We start from the raw sequence: 22,969 nt of genomic DNA on the forward strand, positions 1-22,969 counted from the left end.
ATGGTGAAACCCCGTCTCTACTAAAAATACAAAAATTAGCCGGGCATGGTGGTGCATAATCCCAGCTACTCAGGGGGCTGAGGCAGGAGAATCGCTTGAACCCGGGAGGCGGAGTTTGAAGTGAGCCGAGATCGCGCCACTGCACTCCACCCTGGGTGACAGAGCGAGACTCTGTCTCAAAAAAAAAAAAACAAAAAACCTAAGACTTCTATGTGTAGTTTGCATTCTTTATATTGTGTCCATTTAAATGACGACATTGTGACTCTTAATTGGGACCTATGAATTTACTTAACCAGTCTCTCGGTATGAAGTCTCTAGATGATTTCTAGCTCTCAGTGTTTTCTTCTGCTGTCACCAATCCTAGGACAGAAACTGGAGATTAAGTGGAATTAGTGAGGGCCACATCAACATAGGATCCCAGACTCTGAATCTGCCTCCATGCATGTAAGAGCCTCATTGTCAGGTCTCTTTTTTATTTCCAGATTTTGGGGAATGTCTCAGAATTCCAAAGAGTGGTTGAAGTGCTCCAGGACAATGTGGACTTTGATATTGATGTGAACGCCTCTGTGTTTGAAACCAACATTCGAGGTGAGGGCTGCTCTCTAGGACCTTTAAAAGAAAAAAGAGTGTGAAGTTGCCTCTGTAAACCAAGAAGTGGTAAATAGGATTTTAAGGACCATGCCAGGACCCTTGGCCAAAACCTCTGACCGACAGAGCTCTTCTTCCCTCCTGGACGGTGAGGTGGGGAAGTCTCAGGATTTCCCCGTCAGTTTCAGATATGAAAGTGAGCAGGAGACTAAAAGACTGGAAAGAAATACATCAGATTGCTCACCTCTTTAATATGTATTTGATACTAGGCACACAGCTATGAACAAGAAAGATATGATCCTTGCCTTCTTGGAACTTACTGTCTGTCCAATCCAATTTTCTGCAATGATGGAAATGTTTTATATCTGTATTTTGTCTAGTATGGTAGCCACAAACCACATGAGCTATTGAGCATTTGAAATGTATCTACTACAACTATGGAACTGAATTTTTAATTTCATTTAATTTTAATGATATTAAATTTAAGCAGTCACATGTGGTTAGTGATTATTGTATTGGACAGTGCAAATCCAGGGCATTAATCTTCCAAACTTGGCTGCCCATAGGAACCACTTGGGACCTTTTAAAAAATTCAGATGTTGAGGCTCCACCCTAAACCTAATGAATTGGAATCTCTGGGTTGGGTCCTAGAATCAGTATTTTTAGCAGACTTCCAATGATTCTTGTGAAGCTACCACAGCCCTTATTTGCATCGAACCTCTAGACCACTTAACAGCTGTCACCTCTGAATGGCAGAGTTCTATTTTTCCCCATTATTTTGTATGTTTTCTGCAATGAAACTTATATTCCAGACATACGATCCATAAAAGTTTAAAACAGAGAAGAGAGCAGAGGGACAACATGGTCTAAAATCCTGGTTTAGGAATCCGGCCTGAGTTTGAGGCTGTGCTTGTTGCTGTGTCTCCCAGCTTCTGAGCCCAGTTTTTCATCTGTGAATGAAAGTCATTCTTATACCTTCATTTCTGATATGAATATAATTGATACCAGCTTTCTTTTGGTTGACATTTTCCCATGTATCTTTTTCTATCCTTTCCATCTTTCTGTAGTTTTATGATTAGATACATCTTTTACAAATAGTGTATTATATTTTGTTTATACATTCTGACAGTCTTTAACTGACACATTTAATCCATTTACATTTACTGTAATTACTGATATATTTGCACTCATTTCTACAGTATTGTGCTCTCTGTGCCATCTTCTTTTTTTTTTTTTTGAGATGGAGTCTCGCTCTGTCACCCAGGCGGGAGTGTAGTGGTGCGATCTCGGCTTACTGCAACCTCTGCCTCCTGGGTTCAAGTGATTCTCCTGTCTCAGCCTCCCATGTAGCTGGGATTGCAGGTGCCTGCTACCATGCCCTGCTGATTTTTGTATTTTTAGTAGAGATAGGGTTTCACCATGTTGGCCAGGCTAGTCTCGAACTCCTGACCTCAGGTGATCTGCTCGCCTCAGCCTCCCAAAGTGCTGGGATTATAGATGTGAGCCACTGCACCCAGCCCTTTGCCATCTTCTTTATGTTCCTTTATTCTGTCCTTTTTCGTGCCTTCTTTAGACTGTTTTTCCCCCCATTCCATTTTCCTCTTACTAATATGGAAATTATGCACAATATCTAGCTTTTTACGTAGTTTTCCAAGCAAATTTAACAAACATAACTTATCAAAGTCTAAATTTAATGAAAATCTTTGTTTTCCTCCTGAATAATGCAAAACCTGGCTTAGAGAACATCCTGACCTATATGCTACAGTTATATATTTTAGTTATTCGTTTTAAACCTTCCATACATTATAATTTTTGTTCTATACTGTTGAAGTTTTGCATTTGCACGTATATTTGCCACTTTTTTTTTGTTGTTGGTTTGAAATAGAGTCTCACTCCGTCACCCAGGCTGGAGTACAGTGGCGCGATCTTGGCTCACCTCCACCTCCTGGGTTTAAACGATTCTCCTGCCTCAGCCTCCAGAGTAGCTGGGATTACAGGTGTGCACCACCACGCCAGGCTAATTTTTGTATTTTTAGTAGAGATGGTGTTTCACCACATTGGCCAGGCTGGTCTCAAACTCCTGATCTTGAGTGATCCACCTGCCTTGGCTTCCCAAAGTGCTGGAATTACAGGCGTGAGCCACTGTGCCCGGCCTGTTTACCACTTTTTTGACTGTCTTTTCTTTTCATGTCTCAGACCTTTTCTCTAAAGCATTTCCTTTAGAATTTCCTTTAATGCAGGTGTATGCTTCGTAAACATTCCCAGCTTTTGTTTATATGAAAATGTCTTTATTCCACTGTCTTTGTTTGGCCTTTGGGTGATATTTTTGCTGAGTGTATGGTTCTAGGTTGATGATTACTTTCTCTTACTGTGTTGAAAAATTTTTCCATTATCTTCTGGTTTCATTATTGTTAAGAAGTAATCTGTCAATTTAATTATTATTTCTTTGTAGAGAATCTTGTTTTGGTTTTCACTTTGGCTGTCTCCTCCTTTTAAAAACTTTTTATTATGGGAAACTTGAAACATAAAAGTAGAGAAAATAGCATAATGAACCAGATGTGCCCATCACCCAGCATTAATAATTATTATTACATGGATTCTGGCTGCATTCGAGATCATTTTTCCCTTTGGTGTTCTGCAGTTTTACCATAATGTACATACATGTAGATTTCTTTTCTTTCTTTTCTTTCTTTTCTTTTTTTTTTTTTTTGAGATGGAGTCTCGCTCTGTCACCCATGCTGGAGTGCAGTGGCGTGATCTCAGTTCACTGCAACCTCCGCCTCCTGGGTTCAAGCAATTCTTCTGCCTCAGCCTCCCGAGTAGCTGGGACTACAGGCGCACACCACCACGCCCGGCTAATTTTTTGTATTTTTAGTAGAGACAGGGTTTCACCATGTTAGCCAGGATGGTCTCCATCTCCTGACCTCGTGATCTGCCCACCTTGGCTACCAAAGTGCTGGGATTACAGACGTGATCCACCATGCCTGGCCTACATAGGGACTTTTTATCAGACTTCCACTTGGGGCAGGTCTGGCCTTGGTCTCCTATTCCCCCTCTGCAGGGAGGAGGGGAATTTTGAAGCTTAGGGTCACCAGTTATTTTCAGTGAGAGGGCCACTCAGGATATCTATTTAGCTGTATTTCCAAGAACCTTTGTGTCTTTTTAAAAGTTCTAAATAGGCCGGGTGCGGTGGCTCACGCCTGTAATCCCAGCACTTTGGGAGGCTGAGGCAGGCAGATCATGAGGTCAGGAGATCGAGACCATCCTGGCTAGCACAGTGAAACACCGTCTCTACAAAAAAAAAATACAAAAAAATTAGCCAGGCATGGTGGTGAGCACCTGTAGTCCCAGCTACTCGGGAGGCTGAGGCAGGAGAATGTTGTGAACCTGGGAGGTGGAGCTTGCAGTGAGCCGAAATTGCGCCACTGCACTCCAGCCTGGGCGACAGAGCGAGACTCTGTCTCAAAAAAAAGTTCTAAATATTGCATAGTAAGTTGAAATAGATAAATTAGTAAAATAAAGGTAATAACCACCATTACCACTTCCCCCCAGGTATGACAGGTGACTGGGAGACAGACAGAGTGACAAATGGAATGAGCATGGGCTTTGGAATCAAAGATACTCATCCCTACCACCTACTAGATGGGTGACCTGGGGCAAGTCACTTTATCTCACGGAACCTCAGTATCTTCATATGAAGAGGGGGCAGTAGTACTTAGTGCTTGGTACACAATAGGGACTTACAAAAAATAGCCACTGTTCCTGTGATGCAGCAAGAGAAAAAAAACCCATAAACTTAACACCGTATAAATATGTGGGACTAAGGGACTCTTTTTTCGCTAGGTGGCTCTAGCTCCTTCCCAGTGAGCCACCCCAATAGAGTGAGGTTTTTTTTGTTTGTTTGTTTGTTTTTACCCATGAAATAGCCTCAGGAGGTCCTGAGAACATGCGCCCCACAATAGAGCGTTTATGTTTAACTTGCCCAGGGGAAAGATCCTTGGTCCCTTGGTCTTTCCCTTTGGACTGTGCCATTTGCTTTCTGTGCCATCTGTAGTGGTAGGAGGACTCCTGTCTGCTCATCTGCTCTCCAAGAAGGCTGGGGTGGAAGTGGAGGCTGGATGGCCCTGTTCCGGACCTCTCCTGAGAATGGCTGAGGAGGCGGCCCGAAAACTCCTCCCAGGTAAGACCCGCACAGAGATGGGGCAGAGATGAAGTCCAGTAGGTCCTGCTTCCCTTGCTGAAGATGAGAGTGGCAGTGCTGAATTAATTCCTGGTATTTCTCACCAGGTGTATTTGGTCTTTCTACCCACCAGACCCCACCATGGAAATCAGGAGTGTCCTGGGCATTTTAAGGGCCTGCTGGGGCCCTGACCCAGATGGATGAGTTGACCTCATTATTGTTTGCAGGGGATGGTTGAAGGTGGCCAGCCTGGTGGGTGGAAGGCCATTGCCCTTATTTTGAATGAGCCCGTTTGTCCCCTCCCAGGTACTACAGTTATTCCACACACTGCTGGAGTAACAGGGGCCCAGGGAAGGGTGTTGGTGTGAGCATTAGCAGACCTGGATTCTAGACTCAGCTCTGCCAGCCAACATCTTGACCAAGCCACTCTTTTTCTTCACAGTTTGTTGTTTGTTTGTGATGGAGTCTTGCTCTGTTGCCCAGGCTGGAGTGCAGTGGCTCAGTCTCAGGTCACTGTAACCACCGCCTCCCGGGTTCAAGCAATTCTTTTGCCTCAGCCTCTTGAGTAGCTGGGATTACAGGCGCCTGCCACCATGCCCAGCTAATTTTTGTATTTTTTAGTAGAGATGAAGTTTCACCATGTTGATCAGGCTGGTCTCAAACTCCTGACCTCAAGTGATCTGCCTGCCTCGGCCTCCCAAAGTGCTGGGATTACAGGCATGAGCCACTGTGTCTGGCCTCTCTCCACAGTTTAATTTCTCCATCTATCAAATGAGAATCATAATTTCCACCTCCCTACCACATCGGGTTTTGGGGAGGCTAAAATGAGGTCAGGAAGGAGAAACTGCTTAGAGAACCTCCAACACTTTTAAAACGAGAGAGATTTGTTTTGTGGCTAAGCTGTGTCCAGGGCTGCAGGCCAAGCCTCCGTGTTTTTGTCTAGTGGGGCAGTAATGCCAGGCTCAGTAGCATCAACTGTACACTGTGTTCCCTTCAGGGTGTGGTGGAGGCTCTGAGGACTGTTCACACCCAGACACGTCACACTGTGCTTTCCACCAGCCTCTTGGCCATCTCACTTATTTATCCCTTTTCTTTCTTAATTTTTTTTTTTTTGTCAAGACAGGGTCTCGCTCTATTGCCCAGGCTGGAGTGCAGTGGTGTGATCATGGCTCACTGCAGCCTCTCGAACTTCTGGGCTCAGCTGATTCTCCCACCTCAGCCTCCTGAGTAGCTGGGATTACAGGCAGATGCCACCACGCATGGCTAAATTTTTTTTGTAGAGATGGGGTTTCACCATGTTGCCCAGGCTGGTCTTGAACTCCTGGGATCAAGTGATCCACCTGCCTTGGCCTCCCAAAGTGTTGGGATTACAGGTGTGAGCCACCACACCTGGCCTCTTTATCCCTCTCACATAGCACTTGCCTCTCCTTTGCGGGAGAGCTGAGGATAGTGGGTGAGCTGGGTTCAGGTCTCACTCATGGCTCATGGCTCATGGCTTGAGCGTCTCCTTGCAGACATTGTGTCCTGTGTGATTCATCCCTGGAGGAAACTCTGGAAACTCTGCCTAGCTGCTCCTCCTTTATTATTTAATTATTTTTGGTCATTGGTCATTTTATAAAAAAAGGTCAAGAAACAGGATTTTGTCACTCCTTCTTATTACAGCCTGACTTTTTCTGAAATATTGCTTACAGCTCTTCCTGGTTGTGACTTGCTCTCCCGCTGGTGCCTGCCAGATAGCAAGTTTCTTGTCTGTGGCAGACAGAGTTGCTAGACCCTGTGGTTCTTGGAAGTGTCGACACCTTTGTTCACAGTTTGGTGACGCATAGGCTGCTCTGGAGTTGTTTGACCTTTAGGCCCAGAGAGGAAATCTCTGCCTCTGGCTGGTTGTCCATTTCTCGTCTTAAACCAGAAGGCACTTGGGTGGGGCAGGCAGAGAACTGGACTGGGACTAGGGGTGGGCACAGGGGAGGCGTTCCCATCCCAGCTCTGTTTGACTCTCTCTGTGTGACCTGTGGCCGAATCACTGCTTTACAGGCATGGTTTTCCCTACCTACAAATCGAGGGTCATACTATATCCATGGTTTACTGGTTTATATCCTATTTTGCTTCCCTTTAAAAATAATTTAGCCCCTATACTCTATTTAAAGCAGAGATCTTTATTTAAAGTCTATGAATGGCTTTGTTTATTATTATTATTATTATTATTTTGAGACAGGGTCTCCCTCTGTCGCCCAGGCTGGAGTGCAGTGGTGCAATCTCAGCTCACTGCAGCCCCCGCCTCTTGGGTTCAAACAATTCTCGTGCCTCAACCTCCCAGATAGCCAGAATTACAGGTGTGCACCACCATGCTTGTCTAATTTTTGTATTTTTAGTAGAAACAGGGTTTCACCATGTTGGCCAGGGTGGTCTCGAACTCCTGGCCTCATGTGATCTGCCTGCCTTGGCCACCCAAACTGCTGGGATTATAGGCGTGAGCCAAAAGTCTATGAATGGCTTTGAACGGGGCTTACTCTTGTCATTGTGCCACAAGCCCCGCCACTTTCTGTGGCTTAAACCCTGCCTGCATCACAATAAGTTACCTGCCTGGGCTTTGAAGGCGTAGTGTAAAATAAATAAAAATAGCTAAAGCTCTCTAGCTAAAGCGAGTGTGTGTGGAGCACAGCCTGCTCCCTGCCCCCTCATCACGAGCAGGAACTCAAGGGTTGTGCAGAGCAGTGTTTGACAGCATCTGGGCTGGGTGGCTGCTCAGGGCCCTCCAGTTATGACATTTATCTTTCTCTGGCTCAGACTCTAGCAGGACACCCAGGAGAAAGAGGGAAGTGCTGGCTAAGGTCCCAGGCTTTGGGCGTGTATCAGAACTATCCCTATCCCCCTGCTCCTGTCCGGGGTCATAATTTGTCGATTGTTCAGCCTTTCAGACCCCCACTGGCATGCCATATGGAACGGTGAACTTACTTCATGGCGTGAACCCAGGAGAGACCCCTGTCACCTGTACGGCAGGGATTGGGACCTTCATTGTTGAATTTGCTACCCTGAGCAGCCTCACTGGTGACCCGGTGTTCGAAGATGTGGCCAGAGTGGCTTTGATGCGCCTCTGGGAGAGCCGGTCAGATATCGGGCTGGTATGTTTGCTGCTGCCCTTCCTGTTTGAGTCCCTGCTTACGAGGCCCAGGGCTCTGAGCAATAAGTTGCAGTCAAGCCAAGGAAAACTTAGGGTGACCTTGGGAGTGGTCCAGGATTTGGGCTCAGGACACCAAAAATAGACCGAGCCTCCAATTCAAGTTTGGCTTGGAGCGGGGAGGAGAGTGGGAAAGCACATTTTTCTGGCAGGCAGCAGGGGCTGCATTAAGCTTTGACCACTTGAGATTCTCTGATTTCTAGGAATAGGGTCGTATGTTTCATGCCCCTGACTCACTTGATGACTGCAGATCATCAGCTCGTCCGGCCTTCATTTTTAGTGTCTATCTGTATTTGCTGTGTTTCTTAGGATACCGGTTCTGAGAGATACTGAATGGCTGTTGCATGAAAACATGAGTCTTGGCCAATTAAGTTAGGGGAATATTACATATAATATCCCCCACTTTTTTGGAGAGTCAGAATGCACATGAGCAGAATAAAAGTCCTCTAGTAAAGAAGTCTATTCAACTTTGTTTAATTTAACATTTGCCAAACTTATTTAACACCAGAGCTTCCCTTTATCTTCCAGTACTATTAACCCATGGAAATTGAACACACTTTGGACCAGATGATCTCTAAGGTCAGTTTCAGCTTCTAAATGGGATAATCCAATAAGATTAACAGTAATTGAGCCAAAGCCATCCAGGATATAACACTGGCTTTAGTCAGAACTGGATTCAAGCCCTGGCCTTGCTGCATCGAAACTGTGTGACCCTGAGCAAGTCACTCAACCTTTCTGGTCCTCAGTTACTTCAGCAGTAACGTTAATATATTAATACCAACTTTGCCGAGTCACTCTGACTCAGGAAGACTGCGTTCAGGTCTAGGCACGTTTTATGCAGTCTAGTGCTAATTCAGCTTGAAAAGTAAAGCTTGTGTGAGGACTCCTTGAAAATCCCTTAAGAAGGTGCCCCCCTAAGGCTGGGCGCGATGGCTCACGCCTGTAATTCCATCACTTTGGGAGACTGAGGTGGGCGAATCACCTGAGATTGGGAGTTCAAGACCAGCCTGACCAACATGGAGAAACCCCATCTCTACTAAAAAATACAAAATTAGCCAGGCGTAGTGATGCATGCCTGTAATCCCAGCTCCTTGGGAGGCTGAGGCAGGAGAATTGCCCGAACCTGGGAGGCGGAGGTTGCGATGAGCCGAGATCACGCCATTGCACTCCAGCCTGGGCAACAAGAGCAAAACTCTATCTCAAAAGAAAAGAAAGGTGCCCCTCTGGAGACCTGTAGTAAATCCCTTAGTCCATCTCAGGCAGGCTTTGCTCCAGCAGTGGGACCATAGTAGACTCTGTTGGTGCCATGCCCATATCCTCTCAACTCATCATTTCCATACACACTGGCCAGTCTTCCAACTGCCATCACCTGCGCCTCTTTGCCTGTGGGTCTCCTCTGGTGCCTGGAGCCACTCTGCTTGCCTTTGGCTGAGGGTACCAGGATTTAATGCTACCCATGAGTAGCTCTCAAGCCGGTAACTGATACTGATGGGAGTTGGTGGATAAACATTCCAGTTCCCTGCCCCTTGGGTGAGATCACTCCGAAGCTCGAGCTCTACACTGACTTCCTGAGCTCCCCAGCAGGACTGAACTCCAGTTCCCACGGTGGAAACCTGCCTGATGGCATACCCCTTAAATGCCACCTCCCTTGCCCTGCCTCACTTTCCCCCTCCTCTACTGGTGTTTACAAGGACTCGCCTTCCAAATCAACTACTTTCAGTCAGAATGAGGTTGTGCTCCTCAGGGGAATCCAAACCAGCACAGAACAGTTAGCTATTTCTTTGAGTACCAGATGAAGTTACCAGCTTCCATGAGGGTCTAAGCCATATGAAAAATACATATCTTTGGCTGGGCGCGTGCTCACGCCTGTAATCCCAGCACTTTGGGAGGCCGAGGCAGGTGGATCACGTGAGGTTGGGAGTTTGAGACCAGCCTGACCAACATGGAGAAACCATGTCTCTACTAAAAATAAAAAATAAAAAATAAATACAATAAAATAGAAAAATACATATCTTTGTTTATTTTTTTGAGACAGAGTCTCCCGCTGTCGCCCAGGCTGGAGTGCAGTGGCACGATCTCAGCTCACTGCAACCTCCCCCTCTTGGGTTCAAGTGATTCTTGTGCCTCTGCCTCCTGAGTAGCTGGGATTACAGGCACACACCACCATGCCTGGCTAATTTTTGTGTTTTTATTAGAGACAGGGTTTTACCATGTTGGCCAAGTTGGTCTTGGACTTCTGACCTCAAGTGATTTGCCTGCCTCAGCCTCCCAAAGTGCTGGGATTATAGGCATGAGCCATCGTGCCTGGCCAGCATTGGCAATTTTTAAGTCTCTACAGAGACTGAACAATTAAAAAAAAAAAAGTCAAAGGATACAAAAAAGGGTACTCAGTGACATTGGTGAAGTCCCTTTTGCCCGTCTCTTCAGCTATTCGGTTTCTCTCCTTAGAACCACTCTGTCAGCTTCTTGGTGGATGTTCTTCTTGAGTTAATTTATGGAAATACGTAAAGCACGTCTGTGTCTTCAGATACTGGAATCACATGCTGAGTGCTGAGAAATCCGACAGATTGTGGGAACAGCAAATTCTCATCTCCCATGTCACACTCACTCTAGGCAGGACATAAACACTCCAAATCATTTTTCTTTTTCATTCTTTGCTCAATGTGTGTAATTAAGTCCTCATAAATGTGCATGAGATGCATCTCTACTATGCAGATGTATAGGAAGGCTGGCCATGATCCAGCCTTGCCCTTCCCTCTCATGGTCTGCATGTTTCCCAAAAAGCACTGGGGTGCCTGCCTTGCATCTCCCTGGGCAGTCAGGGTTGGGGGTGAGTAGATCCTCCTTTGGCCATCGGCCTTCCCCTTGGGACCGTGTGTCTTTCTCTCTCTCAGGTCGGCAACCACATTGATGTGCTCACTGGCAAGTGGGTGGCCCAGGACGCAGGCATCGGGGCTGGCGTGGACTCCTACTTTGAGTACTTGGTGAAAGGAGCCATCCTGCTTCAGGATAAGAAGCTCATGGCCATGTTCCTAGGTAAAAAGGGCAGAGTAAGGGAGCTTTTCCCCTCATTTTTCTTGTTGATGTGTGATTTGTTTAAAAACTTTTTTTTTTTTTTTTTTTTTTGAGACAGAGTCTTGCTCCGTCTCCCAGGCTGGAGTTCAGTGGCACAATCTAGGCTCACTGCAACCTCTGCCTCCCAGGTTCAAGTGATTCTCATGCCTCAGCCTCCTGAGTAGCTGGGACTACAGGCGCACACCATCACACCCAGCTAATTTTTGTATGTTTAGTAGAAATGGGGTTTCACTGTGTTGGCCAGGCTGGTCTCTAACTCCGGACCTCAGGTGATCTGCCCGCCTTGGCCTCCCAAAGTGCTGGGATTACAGGTGTGAGCCACCACGCCCAGCCTGAGTACCTGCAGAATCAGTTCTGAATTCAGAGTCACTATGGACTTACACTGCCCACTTCATGCCCACTACACCACTTCATTCCTTCTTGCAAAAACCAACTGAAGCATGCTGCATTCTGTGTATGTAGCCCTGGATTTCTTATCTCCTGGCCATTGCACATGGTGTCTTCTTTGCCTAGAATGTCTTTTTTCCTATCTTCCTGTGTCCAAATTCTTTTCACCCTTCAAAGCCTAACTTAAATGTTACCTTGCCCAGGAAGTAGCTTGATCCTTCTTCAGAATTTAGGACCTTCAGTGTCTTTCTTGCAGTTAGCTCTCATCAACAGTTATAGCTCTACCAACTGAATGCAGAATCCATGCCTTATTCATCTTATGTTTCCCACAGTGCTTTCCATGTGGTAGGTAATAGATTAATGCCTGTTGAATAAATACATCTTACCCTCCAGGCCCTTAGACACTAGCAATGTTGAGGAATTGTTGAGCACCTAATTACTATTATTATTATAGCTATGGTAGTCCCCCATTATCCACAGTTTTCATTTCCATGGTTTCAGTTATCCACGGTCAACTGCAGTCTGAAAATAGGTGAGTACAGTCAGATAAGATATTTTGAGGCTGGGTGCAGTGGCTCAGGCCTGTAGTCCCAGTTGTTTGGAAGTGAGGATTGCTTGAGGCCAGGAGTTTGAGACCAGCCTGGGCAATACAGCAAGACCCCCTCTCTAAAAAAAAAAAAAAAAAGATATTTTGAGACACCAGATTTACATAATTTCTTTTTTTTCTGTCTCTTACCAAAAAGACAAATTCACATAACTTCTATACAATATATTGTTATACTCGTTCTGTTTTCTTATTAGTTATTGTTGTTAATCTCTTCCCATGCCTAATTTATAAATTAAACTTTTTCGGCTAGGCACAGTGGCTCATGCCTTTAATCCCAGTGCTTTGGGAGGCTGAGGTGAGAGAATTGCTTGACTCCAGAAGTTTGAGATCAGCCTGGGCAGCATGGTGAGACCTCGTCTCTACAAAAAATAAAAAAAAATTAGCTGGGCATGATGGTGCGTGCCTGTAGTCCCAGCTACTTGGGAGGCTGAGGTGAAGGATTGCTTGACCCTGGGAGGTCAAGGGTGCAGTGAGCTGTGATCATACCACTGCACTTCAGCCTGGGTGACAGAGTAAGACCCTGTCTCAAAAATAAAAATTTTTAAAAATTTAATGAATTAAGCATTCTCATAGATGTGTATGTATAGGAAAGCAGTAGTCATGCATTGCTTAATGACAGGGATATATTTTGAGAATTGCATCGTTAGGTGATTTCATCATTGTGCAAACATCATAGGGTGTACTTAAGCAAACCTAGATGGTATAGCCAACTACACATCTAGGCTATATGGTGTAGCCTATTGCTCCTAGGCTACAAACCTATACAGCATGTTACTCTACTGAATACTATAGACAATTGTAATAGAATGGTAAGTATGTATCTAAACATAGAAAAAGTACAGTACAAATACAGTATAAAAGATAAAAAATGGTACACCTGTATAGGGCACTTACCATGAATGAAGTTGCTCTGGGTGAGTCAGTGAGTGGTGAGTGAATGTCAAGGTCTAGGACATGACACTATTGTAAACTTTATAAATACTGTACACTTAGGCTACTCTAAATTTATTTAAATTTTTTTTCTTTCTCCAATAATAATTTTTTTTTTTTTTTGAGATGGAGTCTCGCTCTGTTGCCCAGGCTGGAGTGCAGTGGCATGATCTTGGTTTACTGCAACCTCTGCTTCCCCAGTTCAAGTGACTCTCCTGCCTCAGCCTCCTGAGTAGCTGGGATTACAGGCGCCCACCACCACGCCTGGCTAATTTTTTTGTTCTTTTAGAGACAGAGTCTCACTCTGTTGCCCAGGCTGGAGTACAGTGGCGTGATATCAGCTCACTGCAACCTCCACCTCCCGGGTTCTAGCAATTCTCCTTCCTCAGCCTCCCGAGTAGGTGGGATTACAGGTGCACGCTGCCACGCCCAGCTAATTTTTTGTATTTTAGTAGAGATGGGGTTTCACTGTGTTGCCCAGGCTGGTCTTGAACTCCTGAGCTCAGGCAACCCACCCGCCTTGGCCTCCCAAAGTGCTAGGATTACAGGCGTGAGCCAACCGTGCCCGGCCTAATTTTTGTATTTTTAGTAGAGACAGATGGGTTTTCACCATGTTGGCCAGGCTGGTCTCAAACTCCTGACCTCAGGTGATCTCCACCCGCCTCGGCCTCCCAAAGTGCTGGGATTACAGGCGTGAGCCACCGTGCCTGGCCTCCAATAATAAATTAACGTTAGCTTACTGTAACTTTTTTTACTTTATAAACTTTAAAATTTTTAAAAACTTTTTGACTCATTTGTAATAACGCTTAGCTTAAAACACATTGTACAGCTATACAGAAATATTTTCTTTATATTCTTATTCTCTTAAGTTTTTTTCTATTTTTAGTTTTTTATTTTGTTTTTACGTTTTACACTTTTTTGTTAAAAACTAAGCTACAAACACACATTAGCCTAGGCCTAGGGTCAGGATCATCAATATCACTGTCTTCCACTTCCCCGTGTTATCCTGCTAGAAGGTCTTCTGGGGCAGTAACACTCACAGAGCTGTTATCTCAGATGATAACAATGCCTTCTGGAATTCCTTGAAGGACCTGCCTGAAGCTGTTTCACGGTTAACTTTTCTTTTTTTTTTTTTGAGATGGAGTTTCTCTTCTGTTGCCCAGGCTGGAGTGCAGTGGCGCAATCTCGGCTCACTGCAACCTCTGCCTCCCAGGTTCAATTCTCCTGTGATTTTCCTGTCTCAGCCTCCTGAGCAGCTGGGATTACAGGCACCCACCGCTACACCCAGCTAATTTTTGTTTTTTTGTGGTTTTTTTTGGAGACGGAGTCTTGCTCTGTTGCCCAGGCTGGAGTGCAGTGGCGTGATCTTGGCTCACTGCAAGCTCTGCCTCCCGGGTTCACGCCATTCTCCTGCCTCAGCCTCCCGAGTAGCTGGGACTACAGGCGCCCACCACCACACCCAGCTAATCTTTTTATATTTTTAGTAGAGATGGGGTTTCACCATGTTAGGCAGGATGGTCTCGATCTCCTGACCTTGTGATCCGCCCACCTCGCCCTCCCAAAGTGCTAGGATTACAGGCATGAGCCACGATGCCCAGCTGACCTTTTTTATATGAGGAAGGAGTTATCTAATGATAATAGTATAGCAAATACATAAACGTATAGTTGTTTATTAAATATGTACTGTGGCCGGGCGTGGTGGCTCACGCTTGTAATCCCAGCACTTTGGGAGGCCGAGGCGGGCGGATCACGAGGTCAGGAGATCGAGACCACGGTGAAACCCCGTCTCTACTAAAAATACAAAAAAAAAAAAATTAGCCGGGCGAGGTGGCGGGCGCCTGTAGTCCCAGCTACTCGGAGAGGCTGAGGCAGGAGAATGGCGTGAACCCGGGAGGCGGAGCTTGCAGTGAGCCAAGATCATGCCACTGCACTCCACCTGGGCGACAGAGCGAGACTCCGTCTCAAAAAAATAAAATAAAAATAAAAATAAATATGTACTGTACATAATTGTATGTATTATACTTTTATGACTGGCAGCACAGTAGGTGTGTTTACACCAGTATCACCATAAACAAGTGAGTAATGCATTGAGTTATAAAATTACAACAGCTGTGATATCTTTAGGCTGTGGTAATTTTTAACCTCTATTATAATCTTACAGGACCACCATCTCTACAGTTCAGTGTTGAGCGACATGTTATATGGCACAAGACTGTATACAGAGTTTATTTAGTACTACCATCCATGGTTTCAGACATCCACTGAGGGTCTTGGAACATATTCTCTTCAAATAAGGGGGGACTACTGTACTCATTTATTCAACAAATATTTATTGAATACCATGGATGTGCCAAGCATTATGCCAAGCTCCGAACATGGACTGTTTCATATAATCCTTACAACTCCTGTTTGAGATTATCTTATTTATTTGCATGTATATTTGGTACTTTGTTCATTCAGAAAATATTTATTGCTCGTTGTACTAGTGTGGGGGATTCTGCAGTAAACAAAACAAAGTCCCAGACCTCATGGATTTACGATCTAGGGGAGAGATATGAGGGATAAATTCAAGTTCCCACTAGAATGTAAGTTCTCTGAAGGCTGGATTTTGTCTTGTTTACAAACTCATAGGAGCCTGGAACCTAGTAGGTGCTCAGCGAATGTTTGTGGTATAAATAAATGACTGAAAAGTTCCACAAATACCCAATATTACTGTATTAGACCATTTTCACTGCTGATAAAGACATCCTCAAGACTAGGTAATGTATAAAGAAAAAGGTTTAATGGACGCACAGTTCCACATGGCTGGGGAGGCCTCACAATCGTGGCGGAAGGCGAAAGGCACATCTTACATGGTGCAGGCAAGAAAGAATGAGAGCCAAGTGAAAGGGGAAACCTCTTATAAAACCATCAGATCTTGCGAGACTTATTCACTACCGTGAGAACAGTATGGGGGAAACGGCCCCCATGATTCAATTATCTCCCACCAGGTCCCTCCCACAACACGTGAGAATTATGGGAGCTACAATTCAAGATGAGATTTAGGTGGGGACACAGCCAAACCACATCAATTATTTTCTGCTTTTTTCTTTTTGAGATGGAGTTTCACTCTTGTTGCCCAGGCTGGAGTGCAGTGGTGCGATCTCGGCTCACAGCTACCTCCGCCTCCTGGGTTCAAGCAGTTCTCCTGCCTCAGCCTCCCAAGTAGCTGAGATTACAGGCATGCACCACCACACCCAGCTAATTTTGTATTTTTAGTAGAGGCAGGGTTTCTCCATGTTGGTCAGGCTGGTCTCGAACTCCCGACCTCAGGTGATCCGCCCGCCTCGGCTTCCCAAAGTGCTGGGATTATAGGTGTGAGCCACCGTGCCTGGCCTCCTCATTTTATAGATCATAAGGCTGAGGCTTAAAAGGGGAAAACCCACCCCAGGTCACGGTTAGCAAGTGGTAGAGCTGGAGCTGGAATTTGAGCTAGAAGTTTGACTCCAGAATCCATGCTCTTTTCTAGCCTGCTTGCCTCATTGCAAGCTGCCGGTGCTCTTTCCAAAGTGTAAGTTCTCGCTTCCGCTGTCCAAGCCTGCCTTCTGTCTTCCTAATCACTCATATGTCCATTATCCCATCTCCCCCACTGCAGAGTATAACAAAGCCATCCGGAACTACACCCGCTTTGATGACTGGTACCTGTGGGTGCAGATGTACAAGGGGACTGTGTCCATGCCAGTCTTCCAGTCCTTGGAGGCCTACTGGCCTGGTCTTCAGGTAGGAATGATCAAAGAATGTGATCATCTTTCTATGGGTCTGGCAAAGCAAGCTCATTCTGATGTATAAGTCAAATAAGGTACTTTGTTAGTTGCTTGAGTACTTTTTTTGGAGGGACAGGTTGAGGATGGAAGAGAGACCTAGAGTGAATTAGATAGATTTAGAGTTCTGCCAAATTGAGTGTCAGGAACTGAGCTTCCAGTTTGCCATGGAATGTTGTAGCACTTAAAGTTGACAGTGCATTTCCAGTCTGGGCAGGAATGGCCATTGGCAACAGCTGTTTCTCCACTGGGCGTTTCTGTCCAATCTCATTCTTGACAGTGGGCCTCAGGAAGGGCAGGAAGCAGCTCGTGCCACTGTGCCATCTCGTTTTCCCATTACATGGTCTGGTAGAGTTGCAGCTGGAAGGATCTTAGAGCTTATCTAATCTACCCCACTTTGGTGTTCCAAAATAGTGCATGTACCAAAATGTTTTTATAGTCTACGTTTTAAAAGTTTTAAGAAAAAGTAGTCCCACCTGGGCAACATAGCGAGACCTCATCTCTACAAAAAATAAAAAATTAGGCTGGGCACGGTGGCTCACGCCTATAATCCCAGCACTTTGGGAGGCCGAGGCAGTCGTCAGATCACGAGGTCAGGAGATTGAGACCATCCTGGCTAACATGGTGAAACTCTGTCTCTACTAAAAATACAAAAAATTAGCTGGGCGTGGTGGCGGGCGCCTGTAGTCCCAGCTGCTCGGGAGGCTGAGGCAGGAGAATGGTGTGAACCCAGGAGGCGGAGCTTGTAGTGAGCCGAGATCACGCCACTGCACTCCAGCCTGGGTGACAGAGCAAGACTCCATCTCAAAATAAATAAATACATAAAAATAAAAATAAAAAATTAGCCGAGTGTGGTGGCACATGCCTGTAGTCCCAGCTACTCAGGAGACTGCAGTGGAAGGATTGCTTGAACCTAGAAGATCAAGGCTGCAGTGAGCCATGATCATGCCACTGTAGCCTGGGTGACAGAGTGAGACCCTGTCTCAAAAAAAAAAAAAAAAAAAAAAACCACCGCGTTTCTATCCAGAATAACCAGGTAGATATTGTGTCATTTACCAAGAAGGTAAAAAGGCCAGAGTAGGGAGACAGCTTTGTGGAAAAGTAAGGGAACCAAGAATTTTGTTTAGGAAATGCCAAGGTTTGCTGTGTCCATGAGACATCCAGTGAAGATGTCAGGGTCAGCTGCTTCCCTGTGAGATTACATTAATAGTAATGGCTACTTAGCAATAGCTGGTAAAATTATAAATGCATATATCCTTTGACCCAGTGATCCTAATTCTGAAAATGTATCTTACACATAACATTTTACATCTATTTGATGTGACATATATACAGAATTATTTATTGCCACATTAGTTGTTGGAACCAATTCAAATAAAAATATCTGAAAGCCAAATTTCCATATCTGAAAATATGGAGATAATTAATATCCCTATTAATAAGGAACCAAGGGCTATTTTTTAATGTGGGGAAAATAACATATACTCATGCATAAAGAAACTCTGGAAGATTATACAAGAAACCAGTAATGTTTATCTGAGGCCAGGCAAGATGGGTCGTGGTTGTAATCCCAGCACTTTGGGAGGCTGAGGTAGGAGGATCACTTGAGCCCAGGAGATTGAGACCAGCCTGGGCAACAAAATGAGACAGAAAATGAAAAAATTAGCCAGGAGTTGTGGTGTGCACCTGTGGTCCCAGCTACATGGGAGGCTGAGGTGAGAGGATCTCTTGAGCCCAGGAGGTCAAGGCTGTAATGAACCATGATTGTGCCACTGCACTCCAGCCTGGGTGACAGAGTGAGACCCTGTCTCAAAAACAAAAACAAAAATGGTTATCTTTTGGAGTTGTGGTGTGGGAGTGAGACTTACCACAAACTTTTCTCTATTCTTAGAATTTTTAACTGGCTGGCTGGATTCCAAAACTGTTAGCTGACATTGACTCTGAAGATTTAGGTACTTAATATACAATCTCTGTTCCTTCCGACAATGTATGAGATAGGTGGTGTATTTTACGTCTTATAGATGAGGCTCAGAGAAGTCCAGTGCCTGGCTCAGCACCACACTGAGTAACTGGCAGACTCAGGGATTGATTCAAGGCCTTTTTGACCCCACAGATTTTACTTTGTCTTTTCTTAAGGTTGTCTGTGGGGTTTTATGCCTGGTGTCTACCTGCCTGACAGCCACTTTCTCCCACAGAGCCTCATTGGAGACATTGACAATGCCATGAGGACCTTCCTCAACTACTACACTGTATGGAAGCAGTTTGGGGGGCTCCCGGAATTCTACAACATTCCTCAGGGATACACAGTGGAGAAGCGAGAGGGCTACCCGCTTCGGCCAGGTGAGCAGCATCTCTGGCTTGTCATCTGCCCGCAGGCTCTGGTTCCTGAAACCCCAAATCTTCTCTATAAGTCTCCGTGCTCCACAACTGCCCACAAGTTCATTTTTTTCCGTCTGTTCCTTTCAGTGGCTCTGGGTGGTTTTCTTACTAGGAGTTAATTATCCCCATGTTTTCAGATATGGAAACTGAGGCCTAGTGGGATGAAATGGCTCGCCTCTGGCTCTTAAGTGCAGGAGCTAAGCCTGGAACCCAGGGCTCCTAACTAAATTGCATGCTCTTTTTTATTTTTATTTTTTGAGACGGAGTTTCGCCATTGTTGCCCAGACTGAAGTGCAATGGCGTGATCTCGGCTCACTGCAACCTCCACCTCCTGGGCTCAAGCGATTCTCCTGCCTCAGCCTCCCGAGTAGCTGGGATTAGAGGCATGAGCCACCATGCCTAGCTAATTTTGTATTTTTGTTAGAGACGGGGTTTCTCCATGTTGGTCAGGCTGGTCTTGAACTCCCAGCCTCAGGTGATCCGCCCACCTTGGCCTCCCAAAGTGCTGGGATTACAGATGTGAGCCACCACGACTGGCCCCATATGCTCTTTCAAATCAGGAAATGAGTGAGAAGGAAAAAGCCAAGGTTGACTCCTTTTGAGCTCCTGCCATCAGGATTTCAGAAGTGTAGGCAAAGTTCCTAAGTCCATGGGTCAGATAAATTATGCTTACGTGTATGGAATGTTAGAACTTTGGGACAGACCTTAGGAATTACCTAGTCTCTTCCACCTCCCCATTTGCAGCTCAGAATCAAGCAAAGGACTATATTTGAGACACTCTCATACGTTCCTTTCTAGCCCTGGTGTCATTTGATTCACTTCAGGGAAGCTGAAAATTGTGAGGAGGGGAAGAAAAAGGGGGACAAAGGAAGGAAGCTTAGTCAGTACACAGTCATCCCCCACCCTAAAACAGGCTATGAGCCCATTGTCTTAGACACTTCCCACTTTCCCACCTGAATTGCCTTTTAGCCATGGGACAGGCCTTCTGGTTATCCTGCCTTCCTCTACCCCATTTCCTTCCTCTTCTAACTCAAGTGATTATCGTAGGAGGTGTAGAGGGGACCAGGAGAGGGAATAAAGAGCAAATTAGTCAACTTTTGACTCCTTAGAGGCCACTGTTATTGATGTTTCCCATGCATTTGTTCTCATGGCATGTTTTTAAAACAAGAAACTTGACCGGGCACGATGGCTCATGCCTGTGATCCCAGCACTTGGGGAGGCCAAGGCGGGTGGATCACCTGAAGTCAGGAGTTTGAGACCAGCCTGGCCAACATGGTGAAACCCCATCTCTACTAAAAATACAAAATTAGCTGGGCATGGTGGCACGCGCCTGTAATCTCAGCTACTTGGGAGGCTGAGACAGTAGAATCGCTTGAACCCGGGAGGTGGAAGTTGCAGTGAGCTGATATTACCCCATTGCACTCCAGCCTGGGCAAAAAAGAGCAAAACTCCATCTCAAAAAAATAAATAAATAAATTTTAAAAATAAGAAGCTCTGAGAAGGTATCATATCTAGTGTTACCAACAGGTAAAGATCAGGGTTTGGGACTCAATGTAAGACATAGGCTTGCACAATCTTAGGGTTAGAGGGAACCTGAGAGGTTCTAATCGGAATTTTCCTAATAGGGCCCTGTCAAGTGGTTATCTAGTTTTTGTTTAGTTACTACAAGTGACAAGGAGCTTGCTACTTAACAGAGGCAACCTGTTCCATTTGTAGGACAGGCCGGCAGGAAGGCATTCATGGAAAGTAAGACACTACTGGCCAGACGCAGTGGCTCATGCCTAAAATCCCAGCACTCTGGAAGGCTGAGGCAGGAGGATCATTTAGGTCCAGGGGTTCAAGATCAGCCCGGGCAACATAGCAAGACCTTGTCTCTAAAAGAAATATAAATAAATTAGCCGAGAGTGGTGTTGCATGCCTGTAGTCCCATCCCAGCTACCTGGGAGGATCACTTGAGCCCAGTAGGTCGTAGCTGCAGTGAGCCATGATTGCGCCACTACAATCCAGCCTGGGCAATGGAGTGAGACCCTGTATCCAAAAAAAAAAAACATAAGGCACCACTGTCAGGAATCCAGGAGTGCGTTAATCCAGTCATCCCTCCTACCCCAAAACAATGGCAAATAGGAGATAAGGACTACTCTTTCACTAAATTGGCCAGAGCCCTATACTTTCATATATGTCTCTGATCAGCAGTGTTGGAGCACAGAGCCTAGCCTAAAGGCCTCTGCAGGCTTTTACCTCCCTCTAAGTCCAAATCTGAACTTTGGGCTGTCTCCTTCCTCTAGAGCAGGGATTCCCCAACCCCCAGGCCATGGACCGGTACAAGTCCGTGGTCTGTTAGAAACCAGGCCACACAGCAGGAGGTGAGCGGCGTGTGAGCAAGCAAAGCTTCATCTGTATTTATAGCTGCTCCTCATCACTCACATTGCCGCCTGAGCTCCGCCTCCTGTCAGATCCGTGGTGGCATTAGACGTTCATAGGAGCACAAATCCTGTTGTGAACTGTGTATGTGAGGGATCTAGGTTGTGCGCTCCTTATGAGAAGCTGATGCCTGATGTTCTGTCACTGTCTCCCATCAACCCCAGATGGGGCTGTCTAGTTGCAGGAAAACAAGCTCAGGGCTCCCACTGATTCTACATTATGGTGGATTGTGTAATTATTTCATTATATATTACAATGTAATAATAATATAAATAAAGTGCACAATAAATGTAATGCGCATGAATTATCCCAAAACCATCTCCTACAACCCCAGTTCATGGAAAAATTGTCTTCCATGAAACTGGGCCCTGGTGCCAAAGGGTTGGGGACCACTGCTCGACAGAGTTGGTCAGATGCACAGGAAAGTAAAGCAATAACTAACATGCTTAGGAGGCCCACTTGTGAGGAGAGAAGCACGACGCCTGGTCATGAGGGCACTGGCCCACCAGCTGCTAGAAGCAGAAGAGGGCTGGGTGCAGTGGCTCACGCCTGTAATCCCAGCACTTTGGGAGGCCAAGGCGGGTGGATCAACTGAGGTCAGGAGTTTGAGACCAGCCTGACCAATATGGCGAAACCCCGTCTCTACTAAAAATACAAAAATTAGCCAGGCGTGGTGGCATGTGCCTGTAGTCCCAGCTACTCAGGAGGCTGAGACAGGAGAATTGCTTGAACCTGGGAGGCGGAGGTTGCAGTGAGCCAAGATCCTACCATTGCACTCTAGCCTGGGTAACAGAGCAAAACTCCCTTTCAAAAAAAAAAAAAAAGAAGAAGAAGAAGAAGAAGAAGCAGCAGAAGAGGAGGCCTCCCATGAGAGCACTGTCTTTTATGCCTTTGAACACACAGAATGTGTTCATCTAGTAATGAGTGTACCCTAGTCTGTGCCTTAGAATATGAGCAATTAGATTAGCAATTGTCTAGAGGTCTGTGAGGAGAGAGGAGGAGGAAGTAAGAGAGAACTGGGGAGATAGGCAGAGACCTTTTCTCTAAAATAAGAACTAGAGGCTGGGTGCAGTGACTCATGCCTGTTATCTCAACACTTCAGGAAGCCAAGGCGGGCGGATGACTTGAGGTCAGGAGTTTGAGACCAGCCTGGCCAACATGGCGAAACCCTGTCTTCACTAAAAATACAAAAATTAGTCAGGCCTGGTGGCACATGCCTGTAATTCCAGCTACTCGGGAGGTTGAGGCATGAGAATCCCTTGAACCCAGGAGGCAGAGTTGCAGTGAGCGGAGATCGCGCCATGGCACTCCAGCCTGGGTGACAGAGTGAGACTGTCACAAGAAAAAAAAAATTAACTAAATAAAATAAGAACTAGAGTTTGCAGCAATAAGCTAAAAGGGACAGAAGCACTGATCAAGCCCAG

General features: G+C 45.7%; 1 protein-coding gene across 2 annotated transcripts in view; it reads left to right on the forward strand.

The window, feature by feature from the left end:
• The window catches only part of EDEM2 (ER degradation enhancing alpha-mannosidase like protein 2), a 48,733-nt gene that overhangs the window by 20,902 nt on the left and 4,862 nt on the right, over window positions 1-22,969 (forward strand). For both annotated transcript variants that reach the window (XM_058432958.1, XM_032142303.2), the window contains exons 4-9: window positions 483-588; window positions 4,643-4,768; window positions 7,679-7,890; window positions 10,841-10,982; window positions 16,580-16,704; window positions 18,941-19,085. In XM_058432958.1, coding sequence (XP_058288941.1) covers window positions 483-588; window positions 4,643-4,768; window positions 7,679-7,890; window positions 10,841-10,982; window positions 16,580-16,704; window positions 18,941-19,085 — 856 coding nt within the window. The remainder of the gene's footprint in view (window positions 1-482; window positions 589-4,642; window positions 4,769-7,678; window positions 7,891-10,840; window positions 10,983-16,579; window positions 16,705-18,940; window positions 19,086-22,969) is intronic.

Source organism: Hylobates moloch, unplaced genomic scaffold, assembly GCF_009828535.3.
Source record: "Hylobates moloch isolate HMO894 unplaced genomic scaffold, HMol_V3 SCAFFOLD_21, whole genome shotgun sequence".
Lineage (NCBI taxonomy): Eukaryota > Metazoa > Chordata > Mammalia > Primates > Hylobatidae > Hylobates > Hylobates moloch.